This window comes from Periplaneta americana, chromosome 2, assembly GCF_040183065.1.
Source record: "Periplaneta americana isolate PAMFEO1 chromosome 2, P.americana_PAMFEO1_priV1, whole genome shotgun sequence".
NCBI lineage: Eukaryota > Metazoa > Arthropoda > Insecta > Blattodea > Blattidae > Periplaneta > Periplaneta americana.
Window position 1 is genome coordinate 9,052,701 of NC_091118.1, and position 23,896 is coordinate 9,076,596.

The 23,896-nt window shown below is 33.7% G+C and overlaps 1 protein-coding gene across 1 annotated transcript in view; it reads right to left on the reverse strand.

Moving 5' to 3' along the window:
* Positions 1–22,631, reverse strand: part of LOC138712664 (mucin-3B-like) — a 45,594-nt gene extending 22,963 nt beyond the window's left edge. Inside the window, exon 1 of the mRNA XM_069844615.1 lies at positions 22,572–22,631. Within this exon, the coding sequence (XP_069700716.1) occupies positions 22,572–22,592 (21 nt within the window). The 5' untranslated portion in view covers positions 22,593–22,631. The remainder of the gene's footprint in view (positions 1–22,571) is intronic.
* Between the last annotated feature and the right edge of the window lie 1,265 nt (positions 22,632–23,896).

The window sequence follows — 23,896 nt, forward strand, 5'->3', positions numbered from 1 at the left end:
TACTTCATCTCTTCTAATCTTTATATACTTTCTTCTGTTTTTATCATCTTCCTACCATTTGCTTCTTTGTTTGCCAACATTTCAAACTGCAAATTCTTTACGGTACTATAAAAGATGCTTTGCGATTGTCATTTGTTTACCGCATAGACAGTCAACTGAAAATGGCGGCTCCGTTCGAACGTTTTGGTGAAGCTAACATTAGTGAAATAGAATTTTAGTAAGTAAATTAATGTTATTGTATTAGAGTACTTTATTTCTTCTAATCTTTATATACTTTCTTCTAATGGTGTAACTTTTGATTTGAAGTCATTGACTTTAAAGTACTTCATTAACAATGTATAACTTTTGATTTGAAGTCATTGATTTTAAACTACTTCATTAACAATGTATAACTTTTGATTTGAAGTCATTGATCTTAAACTACTTCATTAACAATGTATAACTTTTGATTTGAAGTCATTGACTTTAAACTACTTCATTAACAATGTATAACTTTTGATTTGAAGTCATTGACTTTAAACTACTTCATTAACAATGTATAACTTTTGATTTGAAGTCTTATAATTAATACAACATTTGATTATTCTATTGAAGGTTTTTGCAAATCATGCCTCATCCAACTATGTTGTTTCCAAATCTTGCCTTCTTTTAGGTATAGTTCCAAAACTTGTCTTCTCCAATTTTAACAAGAAAAAAAATATACTGAACAAAGTAACCTAATGGGCTTCTATTCCAGACATCTATGCTATAAAATATTTATTTTAAAGTGTAAAAAATGCTTATTTTAACATAGAAAACGGGAAAAATGTTTTTCTTGATTTGTAAAGAAACATCAAACGTGGGTATGACACGTTTCGGAACTATAGGTCTCATACTGTATATCAAGTTGCAGGACACGGTGGAATGCCAAAAAGCCCAACTCTGCAGCAGATCTATTTTATTGTCCACGCCCGTGCATGTCTCAGTGTGTCTTCGCGATTACTCGTCTAACGTCACGGGTGTCATCGCCCACTCCTGACGGTCAATGGAGCGTCCATATCTACGAGATTATTTTCACACGGAGAATCCAGTTTCCTATCTCATCCGGCTCCCGACCTTGCCCATGCCGAGGCAGTGTTCACTGCGACGTGCCGTTAAAATTAATGTGCGTTATGTTCTAGGGTTCGGAACGATCTGCCGGGACTCCTTCGGATTAAATCTGATAGATTCTCTGGAAAGATTAAAGAGAAAGGCAGAAAAATATGTAAACGGGCGTGGTGAAGATAAAGTGAAGGAATTAGGATGAGAAATGATGGAAAATAGGAAGAAAAAGCGAGAATGATGATTTGATTACACAAGTCCTGTACTGCACATCAAGAATGCAGAGAAATTCAGATTATTATGTAGAAACCTATATGTTTTTGAAGAGAGGAGAACGCGTTTGTTGCCTGAAACTGCATTCATGTATCCTCCTATTAGTTTAGGTAAATTTAAAAAGATATTGAGAAATCTCTCGTGATATTTTATTATTGTTATTATTATTATTATTATTATTATTATTATTATTATTATTATTATTATTATTATTATTAGGGGAGAGTCGGGTAGTATCGGACAGTGCGTTTCTTTCATCTACCACCATATGGTAGTACCTGATTGACATGGTTACTTTTCTCTATGAGACATCACACAAACGTAACCATGTCAATCAGGTACTATCATCGTGTGGTAGATGAAAGATATTATTATTATTATTATTATTATTATTATTATTATTATTATTTTAGGGCTGTCTTACCATAAAGAGGTCGAAAAGTAATGTAGGCGCATCGTAATTATTTAAGTTTAGTCATAATTAAGTTAACATATAATTTAATTAATAAAAAGCCGCCCTAAATAAGGGCAATCGTTGGGTTAATAAAAATAGGCTTAATTATAAGTTAGGTCTACATTCAGTTAGGCTTACTTCTGCGTTTATTTTATCTGTTATTATTATTATTATTTATTGTTTTATTTTACGGCGTTTTATCAATGTATCTAGCTCTAAGTGAGATGAAGGTGACTATTTAACTTGCAGGATTAATTTGCGATATTGGCCAATAACGTTTCAGAACCGCCTTAAAATCAACCAATCACAGTTATGTTTCTTGATAAGGCGCTTTGTAAGAACTATTCTTCAGTGTCAATCACAGAAAATCAAGAAATTTCAACATAATTTAACTTTGAAAATTACGTTTTCAATAACTTTAACTTCGAGTAATAAATAAATGTATGTGTTTTTATTCTGTTAATGTAACATTTCAGCTTATCTTACTTTTGAGGTTAAGTATTGTTGTTTTGTATTTCCGCTCTGAGTAGTTGACAATAGTATTCAGTATGCCGTGATAGATAGCAGTTTGTTTTTGAACTTCATTACAAGGAAACATAATAATGTCTTATTGTTGTGTCTTATAATAAGTATGATCATTTACGTAAGTAATTCGGTTTTGCAAGTCATTTAATTTTATTCGTTGAATAATTTTATTAAAGTGCATTCCTGGTTTCATCTTATTAGCATAATTTCGAAATTATTAAGGAGATGAAACAGCACTCGTGCAATTACTACAGACAATCGTTGGGTTAAAAATAGGTTTACTTATAAGTTAAACTTCATAATAGGTTTATTTTTGCGTTTATTTTATCTATGTTATTATTATTATTATTATTATTATTATTATTATTATTATTATTATTATTATTACTTTATTTTACGGCGCTTTATCAACTGCCATAGTTATCTAGCTTCTGAGTCCGATGAAAGCGGTAATGTCCAGGATCCAGCGCCAAACGTTATCCAGCATTTGCTTTTAATGGGTCCAGGGAAAACCACGAAAAAACTTAAACCAGGCAACTTGTCCCAAGCAGGATGTGAACCCAGCACCGTTCGTATCACAGTCAGATATAATTTCTTTTTACTTGGTTATTTAACGACGCTGTATCAACTATTCGGTTATTTAACGTATATGGAATTGGTGATAGCGAGATGTTATTTGGCAAAATGAGGCTGAGGATTCGCCATAGATTACCTGACATTTGCGTTACGTTTGGGGCAAAACCTCGGAAAACCCCAACCTAAACGGGAATCGAACCTACGCCCGAGCGGAACTCCGGATCATCATGTAAGCGCGCTATCGCCTGAGCTATGCTGGTGACTGGTGAGAGTCATTCTAACGCTTACTGCGTAGTAATGCTAACTGGTTATTTTATTACTAAGTACTTGTAGGTATGTTATTGTATATGGTTTTCACTTTTGCTTAGGCAGCCCAAATAACAGTGGACACATGTGGGAGGTATTTGATGGTTTCGTAGGCGAAATCAGGGATGGATAGAACGTTCACTGACATAATCATGTGAATGTTACTAATTTTAGTATTAACGGGCTACACAACTGTTTCATTTAACATTTCGCTCACCTCCTTATTTCGCCATTCATTAAATAGTGACAGCTCTTTATAATACTGAACTCGCGATTTTGGCTTGCTTCTTCTGCTTCTACCGATATTTCGTTAGGAATTTCGTCTACAAATTAATCTCAAACAAAACCATTTGTAGTAAACACTTTTGTTTTATTTTCCTACCATAGTAACCGATTATGACGTTTTCCCTATCATAGTAACTGATTAAGACGGTTCTCAATTGTTATTTTATCTACAAATACTCAATAATTTCTGTTCCAACAACATGCAAAATACAGTTATTAATTTATTTTATCTTACGATATACGATTCAAAATACCATAAAACGTTATACAATACACGACCGTTGTAAGAACACAACTTGCTCACATGGATAACTAAACTCGCTGTCACTCGTTCAGTTAAATTCCATGCTCGCATGTAAAGTTCTACATAACGGTCTTGTGACGTAAGTAACTATTATCAAATACCTTACTATAATAATACCGGACAGCTGTATACTAGCAACATTGACGTGAGTGCGAAATATCGCGGACCTGACATCTACCGGAGAAGCGTCGAATTACGTCCACAAATACAAAATATATTAACATAGCGGGAATCGGACTATTGTTTAAAACATGAGGTATTAATGTGGAATAAGACACGTAAGAAGTGTTATAGTATTTAATGTAACATTACTTTATATCAAAACTGCATATTATAATAAATATTGCTTTATATACCATTGCTGACAACTGCAAAGATAAAATTGGTATTAATCTGATGCTTGTAATAATTAGTAAAGGCATGTGGACAACAATAAAACTTAATTTGATAAAACCTTAAAATTTCCAATACATTTTAACTTCTATTCATTTATTAGGTTTAAATAAGAAAGCTAATTTGTATTGTTCTATCAACACAGTAGTGATGGGCGAAGTTGTTCTTTTCCCGGAACAGTTCCGACGGTTCCGGTTCCGAAAAAATACTATGTTCCAAATAACAGTTCCGAAATAACAGTCACCAGTGGTGATGAGTCGGAGTCGTTGAGTCGTTCAAACGAACGGTACAGTACCCTCCCTCTTCACCATAGACAAATAACACCATGCAGCTCACACTGGAGCACTCATAGGCATGACATAGTACACATTCTTATCTATAGATGGCACTGCAATGCACATTCGAATCGATTTTGGAAAATTGCAGTGCATGCGGACAGAACTCAAAATCTTAATGTTAGTAATTACACAGCTGTTGACTACAAGGACAGAAGACAACACTTTGTTTTCGTACATAAAGTTATAAAGACATGGTAGCCAACTAAAAAAAATAACATAACATTTAAAACATATGGTATGTAATTTCTGTTCTCTCTATTACATAATAAAAAAAAAACAAATCATTAATTTTTATTTTTACTTTTCTTAATGCACAGTTATAATAATAATAATAATAATAATAATAAATATTACAATTTCATAAATAAAAAATATATATATTGGCAGTATTGAAACCTGGAAACCCCGCAGTGGGTTAGTAAAATGTTGGAATCGCATCTTTACCAAAGTGTAATTTAAACTTCGCATTAAACCTCGCTCTCCAAATCAGTACTTATATGGGTAGTTTCCAACAAATAATGCTACAACATTTTTGTCGTTCTTTGATAACAGAGAAGATAGCACAAAAACTTGTGCTTGTCAGACTTAACCTCAACAAACGACATACAGACATTGTAACTAAACCACTCATTACCATTTACGACTTTAACCTTTGTATAGAATCAGCTGATCAATGAATTAATAATAGTGTGCGTACTTTATGACTTTGTAGAATGTTTATAAAACAGAATTAGTCAACTAATGGTGAAATAAACCATAAAGCGGGAATGAATATTACAGATTATTAAATACTTACTATAACATTACAGATGATTGGCCAGTCTTACAAATTTTGATATTAAAGTTCGCGCCACCGCAAGGATTTCAATTTCCATGCGCCCCCCTCCAACCACGTGAGAGTTTCAAGTACCAACTTCATCCAACGAAGTTCCAAGTACAACATAAAGAACAACGAGAACAGTGTAACTGCAGCTGTCGGTTCATCGGAACAAGCTCCGACGTTCCGACTGTTATCTCGGAGTCGGAACATACCTTGTGCAACGCGGTACTGCGAGCCCGCAACAGCTGGGCAAGTGAGCAGCTCGGAGTCGGAACACTGTTATTTCGGAACAGGAGGTTCCGACCTACTGTTCATTTTTGCAACAGTTCCGAGGGAGTCGGAACATACCTTGTGCAACGCGGTACTGCGAGCCCGCAATAGCTGGGCAAGTGAGCAGCTCGGAGTCGGAACACTGTTATTTCGGAACAGGAGGTTCCGACCTACTGTTCATTTTTGCAACAGTTCCGAGACCGGAACAGTTCCAAAATAACTGTTGTGTTATTTTTTACCCATCTCTACAACACAGAGACAAAGGCATTAGGCCTAATAAAGGATGTTGTTGACTTGCGTTTTATGATCTCTCGGAAATCGAAAGTACGATTTGGAGTAATTTGTAAGGCTGTAATTGTAGCAATTATAAACAGCACACACACACACACACATATATATATATATATATATATATATATATATATCTCCTGACATTTTAACTATTAACTAATCCAGCAACAATATACATTGCAGTTGATTACAGCTTGTTTCGCGAGTATCGCCACACCGGCCGTCTAGGTAGCGGCACCAGCGTCGTTCGCGCGCAGAACTACTAGCTGTCCGGTATTTGTTATTATAGTATTGAACAATGATCTGTATAACAGCTGGCTGGAGACCAATTAATAAATTTGAGAAAATGTCCTAAGTATCGATTGTAACAATGAAAGCATCCATGAACAATAAAGAAGGCCGTGATATTGTATATGAAGTGCAATAAGTTTACTATTTTAGTGTTTATAATTTTCATAAATGTCATAAAATAAAATCATATGAATAATTTAAAATCAACTAAAGTAAAATAATGAAGTGAAAATGCCTACCAGTCTATTCAGACATTTTTTAAAATTAATTTCAGGAGAAGACCTCTGTACCCTGCCAATTTCTAAAGTTCTCTGAAAACGATATAAATTTCTCTCTGGAAATCTAATGGCCGCTTCTGTACACTGGGTTGCAAAAGAAATGCTAAGTCGAAGTCGCTATCAATTTGAAATATTATCGTGTTACGAGGACTTAGCTTACAAAACAATAGAAATAGAGATATACAGAAGGCTTTGCAATAAAGTAATCATACAAGCACATCTGAACTGACCTGAATTTCAAAATAGTTTTTAATCCATCCAAAGGAGAAATGTGTAGTTAAATGTTTACATTAGATTCAATTTTAAATTCTCTATGTGTATTTATAATTACATTTAATGTTGATATCTATACTAATAATAAATCTGTAGCAGAAATTTTCTGGTAATTTTCGCTTTTCCAAAAATAATTGGTCCTAACATGTATAATTAACCATAATGAAACCGAAAATCGCTTTTTTGAAATGTTTGTTTGTATGTCTGTCTGTCTGTCTGTCTGTCTGGATGTTTGTTACCTTTTCACGCGATAATGGCTGAACGGATTTCGATGAAAATTGGAATATAAATTAAGTTCGTTGTAACTTAGATTTTAGGCTATATGGCATTCAAAATATATTATTTAAAAGGAGGGTTGTAAGGGGTCCTGAATTAAATAAATCGAAATATCTCGCTTATTATTGATTTTTGTGAAAAATGTTACATAACAAACATTTCTTTAAAAATCATTTCCAATAAGTACTCTTCTTTGAAAAATTTGTTTTAATGAGATAAATGAGTTTTAAAATTAAAATACCTGCCATCTAAGGTCGTGTAATCAAATAAAAAACAAATGACTTCGTCTATAAGAGGCCTTGGACAACAACAATCGAAAGCTATGAAAGATAGCTTACAGAGAATGTTTCTGTGTTTGTATGAAGTAATATCGGAAGCTAAATAAATCGATTTGTATAATTCATTATTATTTCACCATTGGAAAATGTAGTTTCTCTAGATGGACATAATGCTATAATGTTATTACAGTAACTTCTGAGTGAATTGAGGACAGGTAAGATTAAAATAGCTTCTTATGCACAGAAAACTTGACAGGCTATTCTGTACATTCGTTTCCTGTATTTCCTAAAATAATTTTTATGACCAAATGAGTAGTCTCTAGATAAAAATGATCGCATTTTAATTTTTTAAATACAATTTAAATTAAGTAACATATTAAACGATTTATCCTTCTATCAAACACGAATGTTCCCTGGATCAAATGTCCTATTTTAATGATGTAATTACTTTATATTTATTTCTAACGGGTGCAGCGGAGCGCACGGGTACGGCTAGTTTATAATAAATTGATACTTTTTTTTGTTAATACAATATGAAACGTAACTGGCCGTATATATCGATTGTAACAATGACAGCATCCATGGATAATAAGGAAGGCTGTGGAATACCATATGAACTGCAGTTTCACTATTTTCGTTTAGTATTATTATTAATGTTGTAAAATAAAAGTATATATGAATAATTTAAAATCAATTCATATTAAATAATAAAATGAACATGTTATAAAAGTCGTATTTACATGTTTTCAAAAAACTATTCTCAGGAAAATAGCTTTCCACCTCGCCATGTTTGCTAAAGTCCTCGGAAAACGATACAATTTCGTATCGGCATTTCTTTTGCAACCCAGTGTATTATTTATGTGTAGATATTCATAAGCGGCTTATACAGAAAGAACTTTATATTTAAAAGACTGTAGATACATATTTCACCATTATCTGTGTAAAAATAAGTAGTATAGATAAGTAATATACCGTATAACAAAAACTAAAACCCTAGCTTACCGCTTGGTGAATTAGAGTTCTTTTCCACGGATATTTAATAATAATAATAATAATAATAATAATAATAATAATAATAATAATAATAATAATAATAATAATAATAATAATAATATACAGAAAGAACTATCAGCATTTAAGCAAAAGTAAACAGAATATCTTCATAGCTGATATGAGTAACGTTTTTTTAAAGAAGTTTATTTGGATAATTTATGAACTTATTTAACGGTTCAAATTGCAGAGATTGCATAAATCATAACGAATCGAGCTAAACTAGTTTACAAAAAATGACGCACCACCACTGATGTGTGTTTATCGTAAGTATCCACTTAGTTGCAGATACATGAATGGTGCTTTAAGTGCATTTATAAATATATATATATATATATATATATATATATATATATATATATATACATAATAGAAATCCAGAATTTTAATTAGTGTACATCGAGACACCTGAATGATTTAATACAGAGAGTGGGCTTCGATGCTTTGAGAATTGTAGTGGAAAAAAAAAACGGCGCGAAGAACGTATGTTGTGTAGTAATTCAGTTTCCATTTTAATTTTTATTCCACCACTGATCCATTATCATTATCCTGTCATTTCGTTGTCATAGATCGGATGAGTATTCGATAAAAATTATTATCAGGTAAGAATTTTTAGGTCCGCACTTTTGTCTGTAAGATAAATAGAGCTCTGAAAGAAACCAACGTCTGAAATGTTACCCCAGATGAAAATGGAAGTAATTTCCTCGCTCCTTTTTTACCTTTTTGAGGCCTTTATATCCCTTTTTCGCTTCACTCTAACCATAATTGTCTTTCTTTCCCCATGCTGCCGTTTCATAGCTATTTTTTTAAATATATTCCACATCATAATACTTTATGATTTAATTTACTTCTGAATTTCATTGGATTGAAATTTTAGGATAAGTATCCTGGTAGTGAACGATGGACTGAAGGCAAAGCACATCTGCAACAATGGAATTTCACTCGCTGGCCGTTGTTAAATTAGTATTAAATTATAACAAAACTAACATAATCCAATTTAAATCCTGCCCAAATTCAATGTCGCATATTTCAAGCGCAATAATTAAGAAAAGGAACCTAATAGAAACAACAAAACCGAATATCTTGGGTTACAAAAATCGATAGTATATGTCAAAAAATGTTATGTTTTATTTAACGACGCTCGCAACGGCAGAGGTTATATCAGCGTCGCCGGATGTGCCGGAATTTTGTCCCGCAGGAGTTCTTTTACATGCCAGTAAATCTACTGACATGAGCCTGTCGCATTTAAGCACACTTAAATGCCATCGACCTGGCCCGGGATCGAACCCACAACCTTGGGCGTAGAAGGCCAGCGCTATACCAACTCGCCAACCAGGTCGACTCAATAATATATTAAATTGGAAAAATCATATTAAAGAAATTACCCCCAAACTGAATTCAGCATGTTTTGCTATAAGATCTATGCAAGAGATAGTAAATATCAATATCTTAAAAACATTATATTTTGCATACTTCCACTCGGTAATGAGTTTTGGAATAATATTCTGGGGAAATTCTGCGGATAGTAACAGTATATTTCTATTACAAAAAGAGTAGAATAACAGTAGGTGCCAAATTTAGGGAATCGTATAGGACCATTTTCGAAAAACTACAAACAATGCCCATGAATTGTCAGTATATTTTTTCATTAATAAACTTCCTCGTATGTAATAGTGAAAACTTTGTAACGCAAATACTCGTCAAAAATGTCTTTCATACTCCATCGGCAAGTCTATCATGCTATCCAAAAAGGGTGCATTATATGGCAGTAAAATTTTAATAGCCTTCCTACCTAAGGATATAAAAATCAAACTCAGAACATAAGATTATTTAGGGCCAAATTAAAGAAGTACTTAATTTCTCACGCCTTCTATTCTGTAGGTGAATTCATGACATTCAAGAACAGTGCATGAATATTTCTGTTTGTATTAAGTAGGCCTATCAATACTAGCCCCTTGTGTTGTAACAGTATATTGTAAAACCCTTCTTTATACAGGGTGGAAGTGAAATAGCCTTGCAGATTTGAGAACTAATAGCTCATGTTGTATATAACAAAAAACTTTAATATTCTATTGGCAGAAAGTTTATTTATTTATTTATTTACTTATTTATTTATTTATTTATTTATTTATTTATTTATTTATTTATTTATTTATTTATTTATTCTGGTGTATTTAAGGCCATCAGGCCTTCTCTTCCACAACACCAGGAATACAAATACAATAATATAGAAAAACAGAGTAAGAAAATACAGTATATACAAAATAAAGCTACACAAAAAGTTAATAGTTTAAAAAAAATGTTTTTTTCCCCAAATGTTTAACGATCTCTTATTCGGTAACTATTGCTAGCAGAATCGTGATTTTTATCCATATCGATAGGAAATCTAGCAAAGAATAATTTATCTTTCTGGCGTATTCGTATTTCAATAGCATGGACGATTTTCGTGTAAATTTAATTTAAAAAACTCTTTGCACGAAGCACGCAAGTGGCAACGTCTTGGCAGAGGGCAGCTCATCTAGCGGACACACCGCGTTCGTTGACCTCTTACATCTGTACCATGAGTAGAGTGTGTTAGCGGCGATGTTGCGGACTGCTGAAACTTCCAACTTAATTTTCTGATTACCCCCTGCATTTAATCACAAAACGTAATATAGGTTTTCTGTTCATTTACGTGTCCCCTATCGACCCTTTCAATGTGCCAGGTTATTTCACTTCCACTCTGTATACAGGGTGATTCATTATTACGTGTAAATACTTTCAGCTTTAATTCCAGAGTTCCAGTAGATGGCACCTACGTCATAGTAACTGCATAGGCATTACTGTTCTCCCACACATTTGGTGTGGTATTGTGGGGAATCAGTTACTCGGACCTCGAGTTCACCTCTGCGGTTGACTGGGGAAATCTACCGCGCATTCTTAGAATGCGAATTGCATGGTCTGCTACATGATATCCCTCTTGCAACGCGAGTGAACTTAATGGTTTATGCACGATGGTGCTCCTGCACATTACTGCCGCAACGTAAGGGCGTATCTCAATGCTGCGTATCCAGGTCAATGGATAGGCCGTGCAGGGCCAACTCCTTGGCCAGCCAGATCACCGGACACGAACCCTCTGGACTTCTTAAAGTTGAGGGACAGCACTTTGAACATGCATTACACTAAAAATTGTGCAGATGTGTAAAGTCTAGAAGAAATTGCTTTACATTCTTTACTGTGTTTGGTTTTAGTTCACAAAACGTGCATAAGTTGACTGCCGAGGATATGGATTTAGTGGCATTGGTTATTTTTGTATTGAAGTCCAAATGCACTGTATGAAAGTAATAATTAGTTTACATTTGGTGTGTTATCCTTTCTTTGTTTGGGAGCGCACGTTCCACGAAAAATGGCGTTAACTCTGGAATTAAGGATTTTAAGAAAAAGTTGTATAGAACGTTTTAGTCTTAGTTACACACACAAAGTATTTACAAGTAATAATGAATCACCCTGTATTTCAACTAGATCGTGAATATGAATTAAGACTTTGTAGTATCATTAAATTTTTTTTGACACGTTTCATATCCTAGTTGTGAAACGATGTACGAATAACATGGAATGTAAATAAATGCAATACAATATAATTACGACCTGAAAAATAACTTTTTCTGTCAGGGAAGTGTCCTGGCAAAATGTATAGATAACTTCTCGCTCACGTCGAATTTGAACGAAGAAAATCGCTGCAATTCACGGCGTCGATAAATAAATTACTACTAATACTTCCATTACTTTTCATATTTAGGGGAGACCCGGGCAAAACGAATAACCAGGGCAAAGAGAATAATGCCTATTTCTTAGAAACGCCAACAGGTAGCGTTTGGTACTATGTTGGGGAAGAATCCCAATCAAATTTTGTTTTTGGAACTGACTTTTCGTCATTCTAGCTAGTGAGAAAAGGAGTCAGCGTGCGTTTGAAGAAAATTGACTGTTTTCTTAAAATATTTCAAGGTAAGATAAACGTAAGTACAACATACAACGCTGCAGAAACTTTTTGCTATGTGATATTAATATATAGGCGATACGATGACTTCTAAAGTGCTGTACTTACGAAGAAGATTATTGACGTTTATGTTTGTATAACCTTAAATGAAAAGCGAAATGGCGTCTGCGGGCAAAGTGAATAGGGCAAAGTGGATAACTTATCCGCCTTGCCCTGCCACCTTTATTTGATTATAGAAGTTAGTGCTGCTTATGATTAGGTTTTCTTCGGAGCGGTCGTTTGCGCGCTTTCAATCGGAGACCTTCGGCTTACCTCCGATTGATGCCGCGCAGGTTGTATATGTGCTGTGGCGCAGACATACACTTTCCGCTGAGCATTCCTTTAAGGGGAATTGGACGTTATCGCATGCAAAGTAATGGTAAAAATAGCCTATCTTCAAGCAGTCATAAATGTAATACTATTTATTACAGCTATTTCACTTTTTTAGTGATATATGTATACACATTAAACTTTAAAATGAAAAAAGAATGGTTAATCTAGTGTAAATCTTACCCTTAAATTAATTTTTGAATTTAAACATATTTTTATATAAATTCACTACACACCTGTGATTAGGTACACTCTATTCACTTATCATAGCATATATTGGATTAAAATTTTGGCCACTTACTGCTAATAGATACTAAAGCATACCCTACTAAAATTATTAAAATATCTGTAGAGTTATGGGCATAGGGCTTATACTAATCTTCAATTTTTTTTTAATTTATTGACGGTGATGATTACTATAAGCCCTATGCCCATAATATTACAGATATATGAATAATTTTAGTAGGGTATGTTTTAGTATCTATTAGCAGTAAGTGGTCAAATTTTCAATTCAATATGTGCTATAATAAGTGAATAGAGTGTACCTAATCACAGACATGTAGTGAATTTATAAAAAAAATGTGCTTAATTAAAAAAAATTAATTTTAGGATACAGATTTACTCTAGAGTCACCATTCTTTTTCATTTTAAAGCTTAATACGTATACACACATAGCTAACAAAAATGAAAGACCACTGATGAGCATTCCTTTAATCGGATCAGGTAGTGATTCGAGTCCGCTGACGTCCGCGTATCTTTTAAAATAAGTTGTAATTTGTTGTTGTTTAATCTCTCTTTTATGTTAATCTCTCTCTCTTTCTCCGGCTCTTTTTTTGTGTTGCTTAAAGTGCTACGTTAGCTGACAGATTCTTTTCTAGTTTTAAAATTCACAGTATATGTGGAAAGCCGTATTAGTTTCATGTCATTGATCAAATTAATAACATTCAATCTAACTGCAACACTAACGCAGAAGTAAAGCTTTTCATTAGCTAATGTAAACATTTAGGGCCGTATTCATAGACATTCTTAGCGCTGGCTTTCGGTGGATGATCAGCGAACTAACGTTTTTCGTATTCATAAAACAGTGTTAGCTATATGATATGAGATGAATCCTGTTTAGCACGCTCGTAGCGCGGGCTAGCGAAATGTCTATGAATAGCACCCTAATACTTTAATTCTCCTAGAAACTCTGGTTTAATCGCAAACAGGGTTTGTCAATTATTATTCTAATCAGTTTAGTTAACGTAAAATATATTAAGGGAGCTTCAGAATGAAACAAAAGAAACGTGGGCTATCAATGGGATAAAGTTTACGGTCCAACATAATTTATTCAGATTCTTCACCGGACAGGATTGTGATTATTGTGTTAAAGGGTGTCAGTATTTGAACTGCCTCTTCTAAAACGCACCACTCTTGCTCTGTAATAAAAATATAAGCGGATATCAACTTAAGGATAATTGTAATTATACTGTAGGCTATTATTACCAGATGTTTCTTTAGTTTCATTCAGAAATATTTTAATCCAAACAGTAAAATATAACTCAAGTTGTCTAAACAGTAAAATATAACTCAAGTCGTTTTGTAAATATTTCATTTGTTTTTTATTGCCTCGAAAGTTGCGTTTTAGAGATATTTCAAGACTTTTTCGTAGACTGTGAGCCTTTGGGAACAATAGCACTAAAACAATTTAAAAAGAAATCGTATCAAATGTTTTGCGTAATTGATTTCATCAAGTTCGCGATTGTGCGATCGCTTCAAATGGTCTAACAAATTCGAAGTTCCACCACTTTTAGAGTAAATTCGCCCACAAAGTTTATAGCGTGCGACTTTATTATTACCTTCAACTAAATTAAAGAATTTCCATGCGACGGATATCCGATTTGGTGCCATTTTATTCCACTTACAACTACCGTCAGTCCGTACGCGCCGATCGTCCTTGAGCTAACTGTCGCTTCGCTCCGAACCCCCGCATCCCTCCGTATGTCCCCTGTTCCACCTACGGTGGTATCGGAGATCACCGGTGGAGAACTTTATTCGTAATCTCCGATTCCTCTGCGGTAGTAGTCACTCCGATGAGCAGCACTGATAGAAGTGTTAGCTGTATTTTTGTATGTATGTGAGGGCGGCAATGAACCTTCGGGTTCCTTAAAAGCCATTTGTAAGTAAGTAAGTATTTGTCTATTGTAATAAAGCGTGTTAGATCATTTTACATAGTGGAGGCATTAAGTCTATCCGGGCAAAGCGAATAATTAATTATATTTTCTTTCTCAAATCATATCACTGTCCGTAATTACGAGAAACGAATTGCTGTTTTTTAGATAAGTGGACAACATGTGTCATAACCAATGTCATGAAGGTTTTATTTCGGGAGCACCAAAATATAGCCTGTGGCATTGTTTATTCTTAGCTTATCCGCTTTGCCCGGGTTTCCCCTAAGTATTTTTTTTTTCTTGTGTTTTGGATTTGCCTGAAGATCTTCTCAAACGGTCCATTTCTCTGCTCAGTATTTTCTTCCTTTTCTTGTTTGTTGCAGCCCATGCTGCGTTTACCTTTCTGATCTATTTTGTTTTGTATTGAGTGTTGTTATTGCACGGCTATCATTCCTATTCCAGTCCACTTTGTCAGTTGTCTACTGCATAATTTCCGATGTAAGGACGCGATAGTTGTGGACGTCTGCTTATCTTGCTCGTTCAAGCTGTCCGTGTTTCTGGTTATGAAAATTTCAAACGTCACTTTTCCACGCTGATAGCAATACCTCCTTTGTATATCAGTGCTAGTTTCTAACATTATCACAACAACAAATGACATTCACCACATGAATAGGCCTATAATACAACAGTATGATGAAACGGTATATTCCCTTGGTTCGAACCCTTCACAGTTACATTCTGCACATAATATATTTCGGTGGTTAAGAAGTGATACCTTATATCTACAAAATGGTACTTTAGTTTAACTACATTATTATTTAGACTAACTTCATTATTATTATACTCGACTCTACTGCATTGCAAGCATCACCTCTACTCAGACGATTTACAAATCTATATCCATACAACCCCTGACTCACTCAATGGCGCAATACAAAATCTTAACGAGGACCTTGAATCTATATCTGCATGGGCCAGAAAGTTTGGTTTGACTCTCAATGCAAGAAAATCACAAGCAATCCTAGTGGGACATCAACGTCTATTATGCAATATTACTCCTGCTCTTCCAGTCAAGTTAAACGACACAATAATCCCTTTTGCTTCCTGTGTTAAAAACCTTGGGGTTTACTTTGATACGCATTTAAACTGGAATAACCAAGTAACCCATATTACCAAAAACGTGCTTTCCATACTACATTCCTTAAACAACATTCGAAAATTCCTTCCGCTACCACTCAAGAGTTTTAAAGTTATGTTTTATTTAACGACGCTCGCAACTACAGAGGTTATATCAGCGTCGCCGGATGTGCCTGAATTTTGTCCCGCAGGAGTTCTTTTACATGCCAGTAAATCTACTGACATGAGCCTGTCGCATTTAAGCACACTTGAAAGCCATCGACCTGGCCCGGGATCGAACCCGCAACCTTGGGCATAGAAGGCCAGCGCTATACCAACTCGCCAACCAGGTCGACTCTATCACTCAAGAAAATACTAGTGGAAACACTAGTAATGCCCCACTTCGATTATTGTGATTTTCTACTCACTGACCTCAATGTCAACCAGTCGCAAAGATTACAACGTGTTCATAATTCTTGTGTTCGCTTCGTCTGCGATGTCCGTCGCGCTGACCACATTACCCCATCCTTCCAAACTCTAAACTGGCTACGGCTTAACGAACGTAGAAATTTTCATTCTCTTGTCCTCCTTTTCCAAGTCCTTCACACCTCTACACCTACCTACCTTGCCTCCCGTTTTAGTTACCTGTCATCATATCATAATGTCTTCACACGCAGGCAAAATAGCCGCATACTAGCCATACCAACACATAAGACATCATCGTATTCATCATCATACACAATCTCGCTCTCGCGCTTGTGGAATACCCTACCCAGTGACATCAGAGACTGTCGGAATTTAGTAGCGTTCAAAAGCAAGCTTATTAAGCATTTTCTTACTGCGTAGAGTAGGTTTCATTTTTACTTAATCAATAAAAGAAATGCTTCTCTCTTCTTAACTTTTGAAATAAACTGTTTAGCCTGATGGCCTTATCTCTACCAGGTTAAATAAATAAATAAATAAATAAATAAATAAATAAATAAATAAATAAATAAATAAATAAGTAACTAAGTAAATAAATAAATAAACAAATAAACAAACAAATAAATAAACAAACAAATAAACAAACAAATAAATAAACAAACACATAAATAAAAAACAAATAAACAAACAAATAAATAAATAAACAAACAACCAAATAAACAAACAACCAAACAAACAAACAAACAAACAACCAAACAAAGAAACAACCAAACAAACAACCAAACAACCAACCAAACAAACAAACAACCAAACAAACAAACAAACAAATTGGACAGTTAACTATTATTTTGTCTTCTAGTAGAAGATCTTTCAAAGCAGAAACATAATTCTACAAAAAGTTTATTTATTTTTAGAGAAATTAATTTTTAAAACAGTTTTTTTTATTCACCTCGAAATTTACAGATATGAGGTATCACTTCTTAGCCATCGACTTGCTATAATGAATATTCAACTGTTTGCACCGATTGTCAATTTTTTTTCCCGTCAGATGTCACACACCAGGAATCGCAACCGATAAGCAATGCTGTTTAAGCAATGCCAGGCCTCCTTTTAAAAATAACTTCTTTTGGTTACGAAATGTACACAAATTAAATGAATTTTGATTCAAGAATTAGTAAGTGACAGAGAGGTGACAGTTGGACGGCGAAGAATAAAGTGTTTAAGATTTGCTGATGATGTGGCGTTGTTAGCAGAAGAGGAGACGATACTAAGGGATATGCTAGTGGAGCTAAATGACAGCTGTGAGCAGTATGGGATGAAGATAAATGCAAACAAGACAAAGACCATGGTCAGAGGAAGAAAAATAAAGAAGGTAAACTTGTAGAAGAGGAGATGATACTAAGGGATATGCTACTGGAGCTAAATGACACCTGTGAGCAGTATGGAATGGAGATAAATGCAAACAAGACGAAGACCATGGTCATAGGAAGAAAAATAAAGAAGGTAAACGTGCGAATACTAAATGAGGCAGTAGAGCAAGTGGACAGATTCAAATACTTGGAGTGTACTATAAGCAGTAACATGAGCTGCTGCCAGGAAGTCAAAAGGAGGATAGCAATGGCAAAGGAAGCTTTTAATAGAAAAAAGGAGCATCTTCTGCGGACCTCTGGAAAAAGAACTAAGGAAGAGACTAGTAAAGTGCTTTGTGTGGAGTGTGCTTTGTATGGAGGCAGAAACATGGACATTACGAGGAAGTGAAAAGAAAGGATTTGAAGCATTTGAAATGTGGATATGTAGAAGAATGGAGCGTGTGAAATGTACAGACAGAATAAGAAATGAAGCTGTGGTAGAAAGAGTATGTGAAGGAAGAATAACGCTGAAACTGATCAGGAAGAAAAAAAAAGAAATTGACAGGGTCCCTAGCTAAGAAGAAACTGCCTACTGAAGGATGCACTGGAAGGAATGGTGAACAGAGAAAAGTTCGGTGCAGAAGAAGATATCAGATGATAAACAACATTAAGATATATGGATCATATGAGGAGACTAAGAGGAAGATAGAAGTAGGAAAGATTGGAGAATGCTGGGTTTGCAATGAAAGACCTCCCCTAGTGCAGAAAACTATGAATAATAGTAGTAGTAATAATAATAATAATAATAATAATAATAATAATAATAATAATAATAATAATAACAGCAAAAATAAATGATTGCAGGTAATAAGCAAAGTTAGGATTTTTAGTCACAATTTTTACAGAAAAAATGAGAAAGAAGGTAGTAAAATAAGAAAAAAAGGAGGAAACTATTTTCGCAAATGCTCTTTTTCCTATTTTATCTCATTTAAATCAACTGTAAAAATATATAAATCCTATAATGGACCATAAAATAAATGTTGCTGAATTTCAGTTTTGTCCTTAAAGGGTTAGGTACAGCTTACAGCAGTAAAATTGTTGAAAATCAACACTTTTTTCCTCCATTACTGTATCTTTTACAGTAATGAAAATTTTTTATGTGTAAACCACTGTCCTTCTGCTATATGAAAAAGAATAATTTTACAATTTAAAAAAATTATTTAAAGAGTCCACTGCAAGAATGATGGATGTCATTTGGAATACATTTTGCAGGAGAAGCAATTGAAAGTTTGAAATGCTTAGTGCCCAAAGCATAACTGTGATTTTCCGATCATTACTGGACAATGACTATCAGTGTTAATGCCATATAACTCTCTTAAAATGATGTCAGTTTTCCATCATAACTCATAAACTTATTAACTTTTTCATGTTCTCTTTCTTTTATTTTATTGCTGAAACTCATGTTTACAATATCTTGCTCTTTCAACTACATTCCATAATAAATAATGTTTTTTTTTATTTTATGTTAGAAAAAATTACTGATATATGGCCATTTTTAAAACAATTTATTTTTTATCAAACAATCTGTCAAAGGTAGAGAAGTTATCTTGCATCATATTGTAGATATGACATGCATAAATACAGAAAAAATTTCATCACAGAATGTTGGATAGTTTTTGAGTTATGTGGGAAACGCTTCATCACTGCACAGTGAATTGAATTTCGAAAAAAAGAAATGTAAATAATTTTTTTTAAATCTTAAAAATATTTTTTTCATATAGCAGAAGGACAGTGTTTTACATTTAGGCTACTAATTTTCATTTTTGTACAAGATAAGGTACTGGAGGAAAAAATGTTGAATATTTCCAAAATTTTACTGCTGTAAGCTGTACCTAACCCCTTAAATGTGCAGAAATATGATTCGAACAAATGTAACATTTTGTTCTAGAACATATTGATTCGTTTACATATATATATATATATATATATATATATATATATATATATATATACACGTAGGTTTGAATTTCAATTCACTAATTTATAGATACATACTTTATCGTACATATAGTGTCTAAACTTATGTAAAAATGTATTTTATAGTGTTTTATGTATAATTTTAAGATTTTAATTTATTGTTTTCCGGTGCATGCCTGTATCAACTGTAACATGTTCATACGAAATACATAATTAAGTATTATTACTGCGGTCTGATGATGCTAAAATAAGCGAAAACGTTCACATTGAATCATTTCCATTTATTGTAAGAACATATTATTGTTATATATGTACAGTTGGCGCCAGGGTTTTTGGCGTGTTTCCTAGATATATAGTGCCCAGTTTGTGAGGATGTTGCTAGTGGAGCTGAGAATGGTACCACTTCCTATACACGTTACATCAGCCATTTGCCAAACACAGTTGTCAGACTGACTGCGGCAAATGTAAAACACTCACATTTAACGTTCCCATTACTTATTTCACGCGCCAAAAACGGTGACGCGGACTGTAAATGCAATGATTTGTTTCTTTTAACATTAAATGCTAACTCTGATAACTCGTATAGACTGAAAGTAAACTGTATTTTTTATTTTATTGGGTTATTTACGACGCTGTATCAACATCTAGGTTATTTAGCGTCTGAATGAAATGAAGGTGATAATGCCGGTGAAATGAGTCCGGGGTCCAGCACCGAAAGTTACCCAGCATTTGCTCGTATTGGGTTGAGGGAAACCCCCGGAAAAAACCTTAACCAGGTAACTTGCCCCGACCGGGATTCGAACCCGGGCCACCTGGTTTCAATAAACTGTATCTTGAATCTTCTGATTGCAGACTAATCGGAACAATATCCAAAATTAATTGTAAAAAATTTGTGAAACATTGTCAATTCATTGACATCTTTGGCTGGAGCAAAGAGATGTGGTTGCAAATAAATGTGAACTTGGAACTTTTTTTTCGAAACTTAATATACAGGGTGAACCATAAGTAATGCTATTAATTTTAGAGGGTTATTCTTTGAAATATTTCAGACAAGAAATTTTAATACAATTTTGCTCGTTTTTGCTTTCTTTTCGATAAAAAAAATTGTTTCATATGAAGTATTTCATAGCGTGTTTTGGGAAAGCCATTGATTTAATTCCTAATATATTCAGTCAGTTGTACAGAGCAGTGTATTATGATAATAAATGATTGAAGGAATATTAATTTTGTCCTTTAAATGTGCAAAAATTTGATCCGAACAAATGTAATATTTTAAAATTCCTTTGCAGAACGAAATCTTACATTTGTTCGGATCAAATTTCTGCACATTTAAAGGACAAAACTAAAATTCTTTCAGTAATTTATTATCATAATACACTGCTCTCTTAAATTGACTGAGCATATCGGGAATTAAATCAATGGCTTTCCCAAAACACGCTATAAAATGTTTCATATAAAACAATTTTTATCTCGAAAAGGAAGCAAAAACTAATAAAATTGTATTAAAGTTTTTGGTTCGAAATATCTCAAAGAATAACCCATTGAGATTAATGACATTACTGACATCATCAGTATCCGTTTATTCGTAACAATTATTTGCAATATACATAAATACAATTAAAATATGTAAACACGTGTGTTATTCTATGTGGAATAATTGTATAAAATGATATTAGATGTTTTGTTCAAACTTAGAATCATTGTTTAAAATCGATTAACCCCTAGATTAATCCGTTAAGGGGATAGTCTGGTGAAAAATGGGATAAAATGTTGAAAAATTAAAAAAATAATTAGTTAATTAAATTTAGGAATTTGCTAACATTTGTCCTTCATAGGATATGGCTATTTTTTATATTGAGTGGAATCTATATATGGTGCAAGAAAGTTTTAGGCAACTTGTAATGTATCTGAATGATTATTTCGGAATTTTTTTTTACATTTTTTCGTATTCAAATTGCTCCTTACACAATAACTTTTTGTCCAATTGCCTTGCAAATTTGTGCATATATTTCTTAATAGCTTTTGAAGACACTCACAGAGTATTTTCAGGAGGAAATTAAGAGAAGTTCACTTTCAGTATAAGAGTTTTGACTTTTTGTTGAAAAAATTAAGTAAACCATCTTAAAAAATTAATATCTCATTACATGTGTAAGCACAACTGTAAAGTTATTTAAGATGTTAAAGTGAATTTGTAAGCAAAATTTGAAGCGCCTATCTTAAAAACTCTTGTGCGAGAAACGTTTTCTATTGGTTTCAGATTTTTATTTATAAAAATACAAAAAAAGTAATATCTTGGAACTATTCAACATACAGTCTCCCAATTTTATGTGTAGAGTGGGACAAAGTTACACGAGAATGGAGAAAGTTACACAACGCAGAACTGCACGCATTGCATTCTTCACCTTACATAATTAGGAACATTAAATCCAGACGTTTGAGATGGGCAGGGCATGTAGCACTTATGGGCGAATCCAGAAATGCATATAGGGTGTTAGTTGGGAGGCCGGAGGGAAAAAGACCTTTTGGGAGGCCGAGATATAGATGAAAGGATAATATTAAAATGGATTTGAGGGAGGTGGGATATGATGATAGGGACTGGATTAATCTTGCACAAGATAGGAACCGATGCGGGCTTATTTGAGGGCGGCAATGAACCTCCGGATTCCTTAAAAGTCATAAGTAAGTAAGTAAAGTGGTATAATATAGTTACAATGATGTGAAAAGTTTCAAATGTTTATCTGAAAATATATAGATTTTAGTATTTTCACCAGACTATCCCCTTAAAGGCATCCGATGAACCTACCAAAATTTTTAGCGTATCATTAGCAATAATTTGTACAATGTACTTACAACTATAGTTCTGAGCCCCATGGAAGCAGTTGTAACAAGGTTCTTCAGGAGGTGCTTCTCTTGTCATATAAGTTCTAAGAATGTTTAAGCGATATATAACACAGAACTGACGGGCTATGAAACTATGTAGGTGGAATATGTCTGATAAAACAAGAGAAGGCCAGTTAGCTGATATCGAAACTGCTATTTTATTCGACACTGAAAACCTGCCCTTTTATCGCACTTAGCCAAGTCCTGTGTAATTAACCCCGTTTTAATCAAATCCAAGCATTACTTAACTTATATTTAGACCACTCAAATTCATTTTATCTAGCTACTTGTTTCTGTCATCTACTTCCTCGTAGTTTCTCATGACACAAAGAATTTGAAAAAAAAAAAAAAAAAAACACTGTGGTGCTGCAGACGGGTTTCGATGCAGATCTTCACAAAAGCATATTGTTATAAAAGATGGAGCTTTATTGTAGTGTGTGTTACAGATAATGATAAACACCATAACCCTTGAGTTGCGGTGTAAACCCTTCAGGTCACACCCCCCCTGAAAAAAAAAACTTCATTCTAATATTGATCCTTCCTTGCGAATATATAGAGTGTTCCAGAAATTCTTGCATTAAATTTAATGGATTGTATTAGAGGCAAAACAAACTTATTTTCTGACTGTTGCACTTTTACTACGTCATACTACTTCTGACTAATAAAACGGTACGGAACAACGTTTTTCAACCAATCATGACTGCTTATCCTACAATTTTTATCATCTCCCTAGCATTTCGTCGTTGTTCCTGTAATAACTCCTAAGTGCAAAATATATAATCTTTCAGTAGGAAGAAAAAGAACATTTATTCATCCTATGTCAGCGGTACATAGGAGACTGTGGTGAATTCTTACATTTTCGAAACAAAGAAATATAATTACATATAGGAGATTTTATTATTTGCTGTATCACTATGTTTAAGTTATTTAATAGAGAAAAAATCTGAAAATCGATAAATATGTGACATAGGAGCTATTGCACGAACAACGACGATATGTTTCTTTGTTTGCCAACATTAATTGTACCTTTTAAAATGATTCATGTTTATTTCATCATCCTTAATTAAAACTTTTTCATCATTTATCTTGTTTATATTATTTAGGTTATGTTATAGCTTCTGCTGTATGAGATTATAGATAGTCACGTATCAGAGATTGTTTAATATATATTGGAATGCAAATGTTTTAATGAAAATGAAACTGAATCAACAAAGCCTTCTTGACTATACTTGTTATTTTGAAAGATGGGACATGGCAGTTAAGCGGCCGAGCTTGGAACTACAGTGCCATGTTGC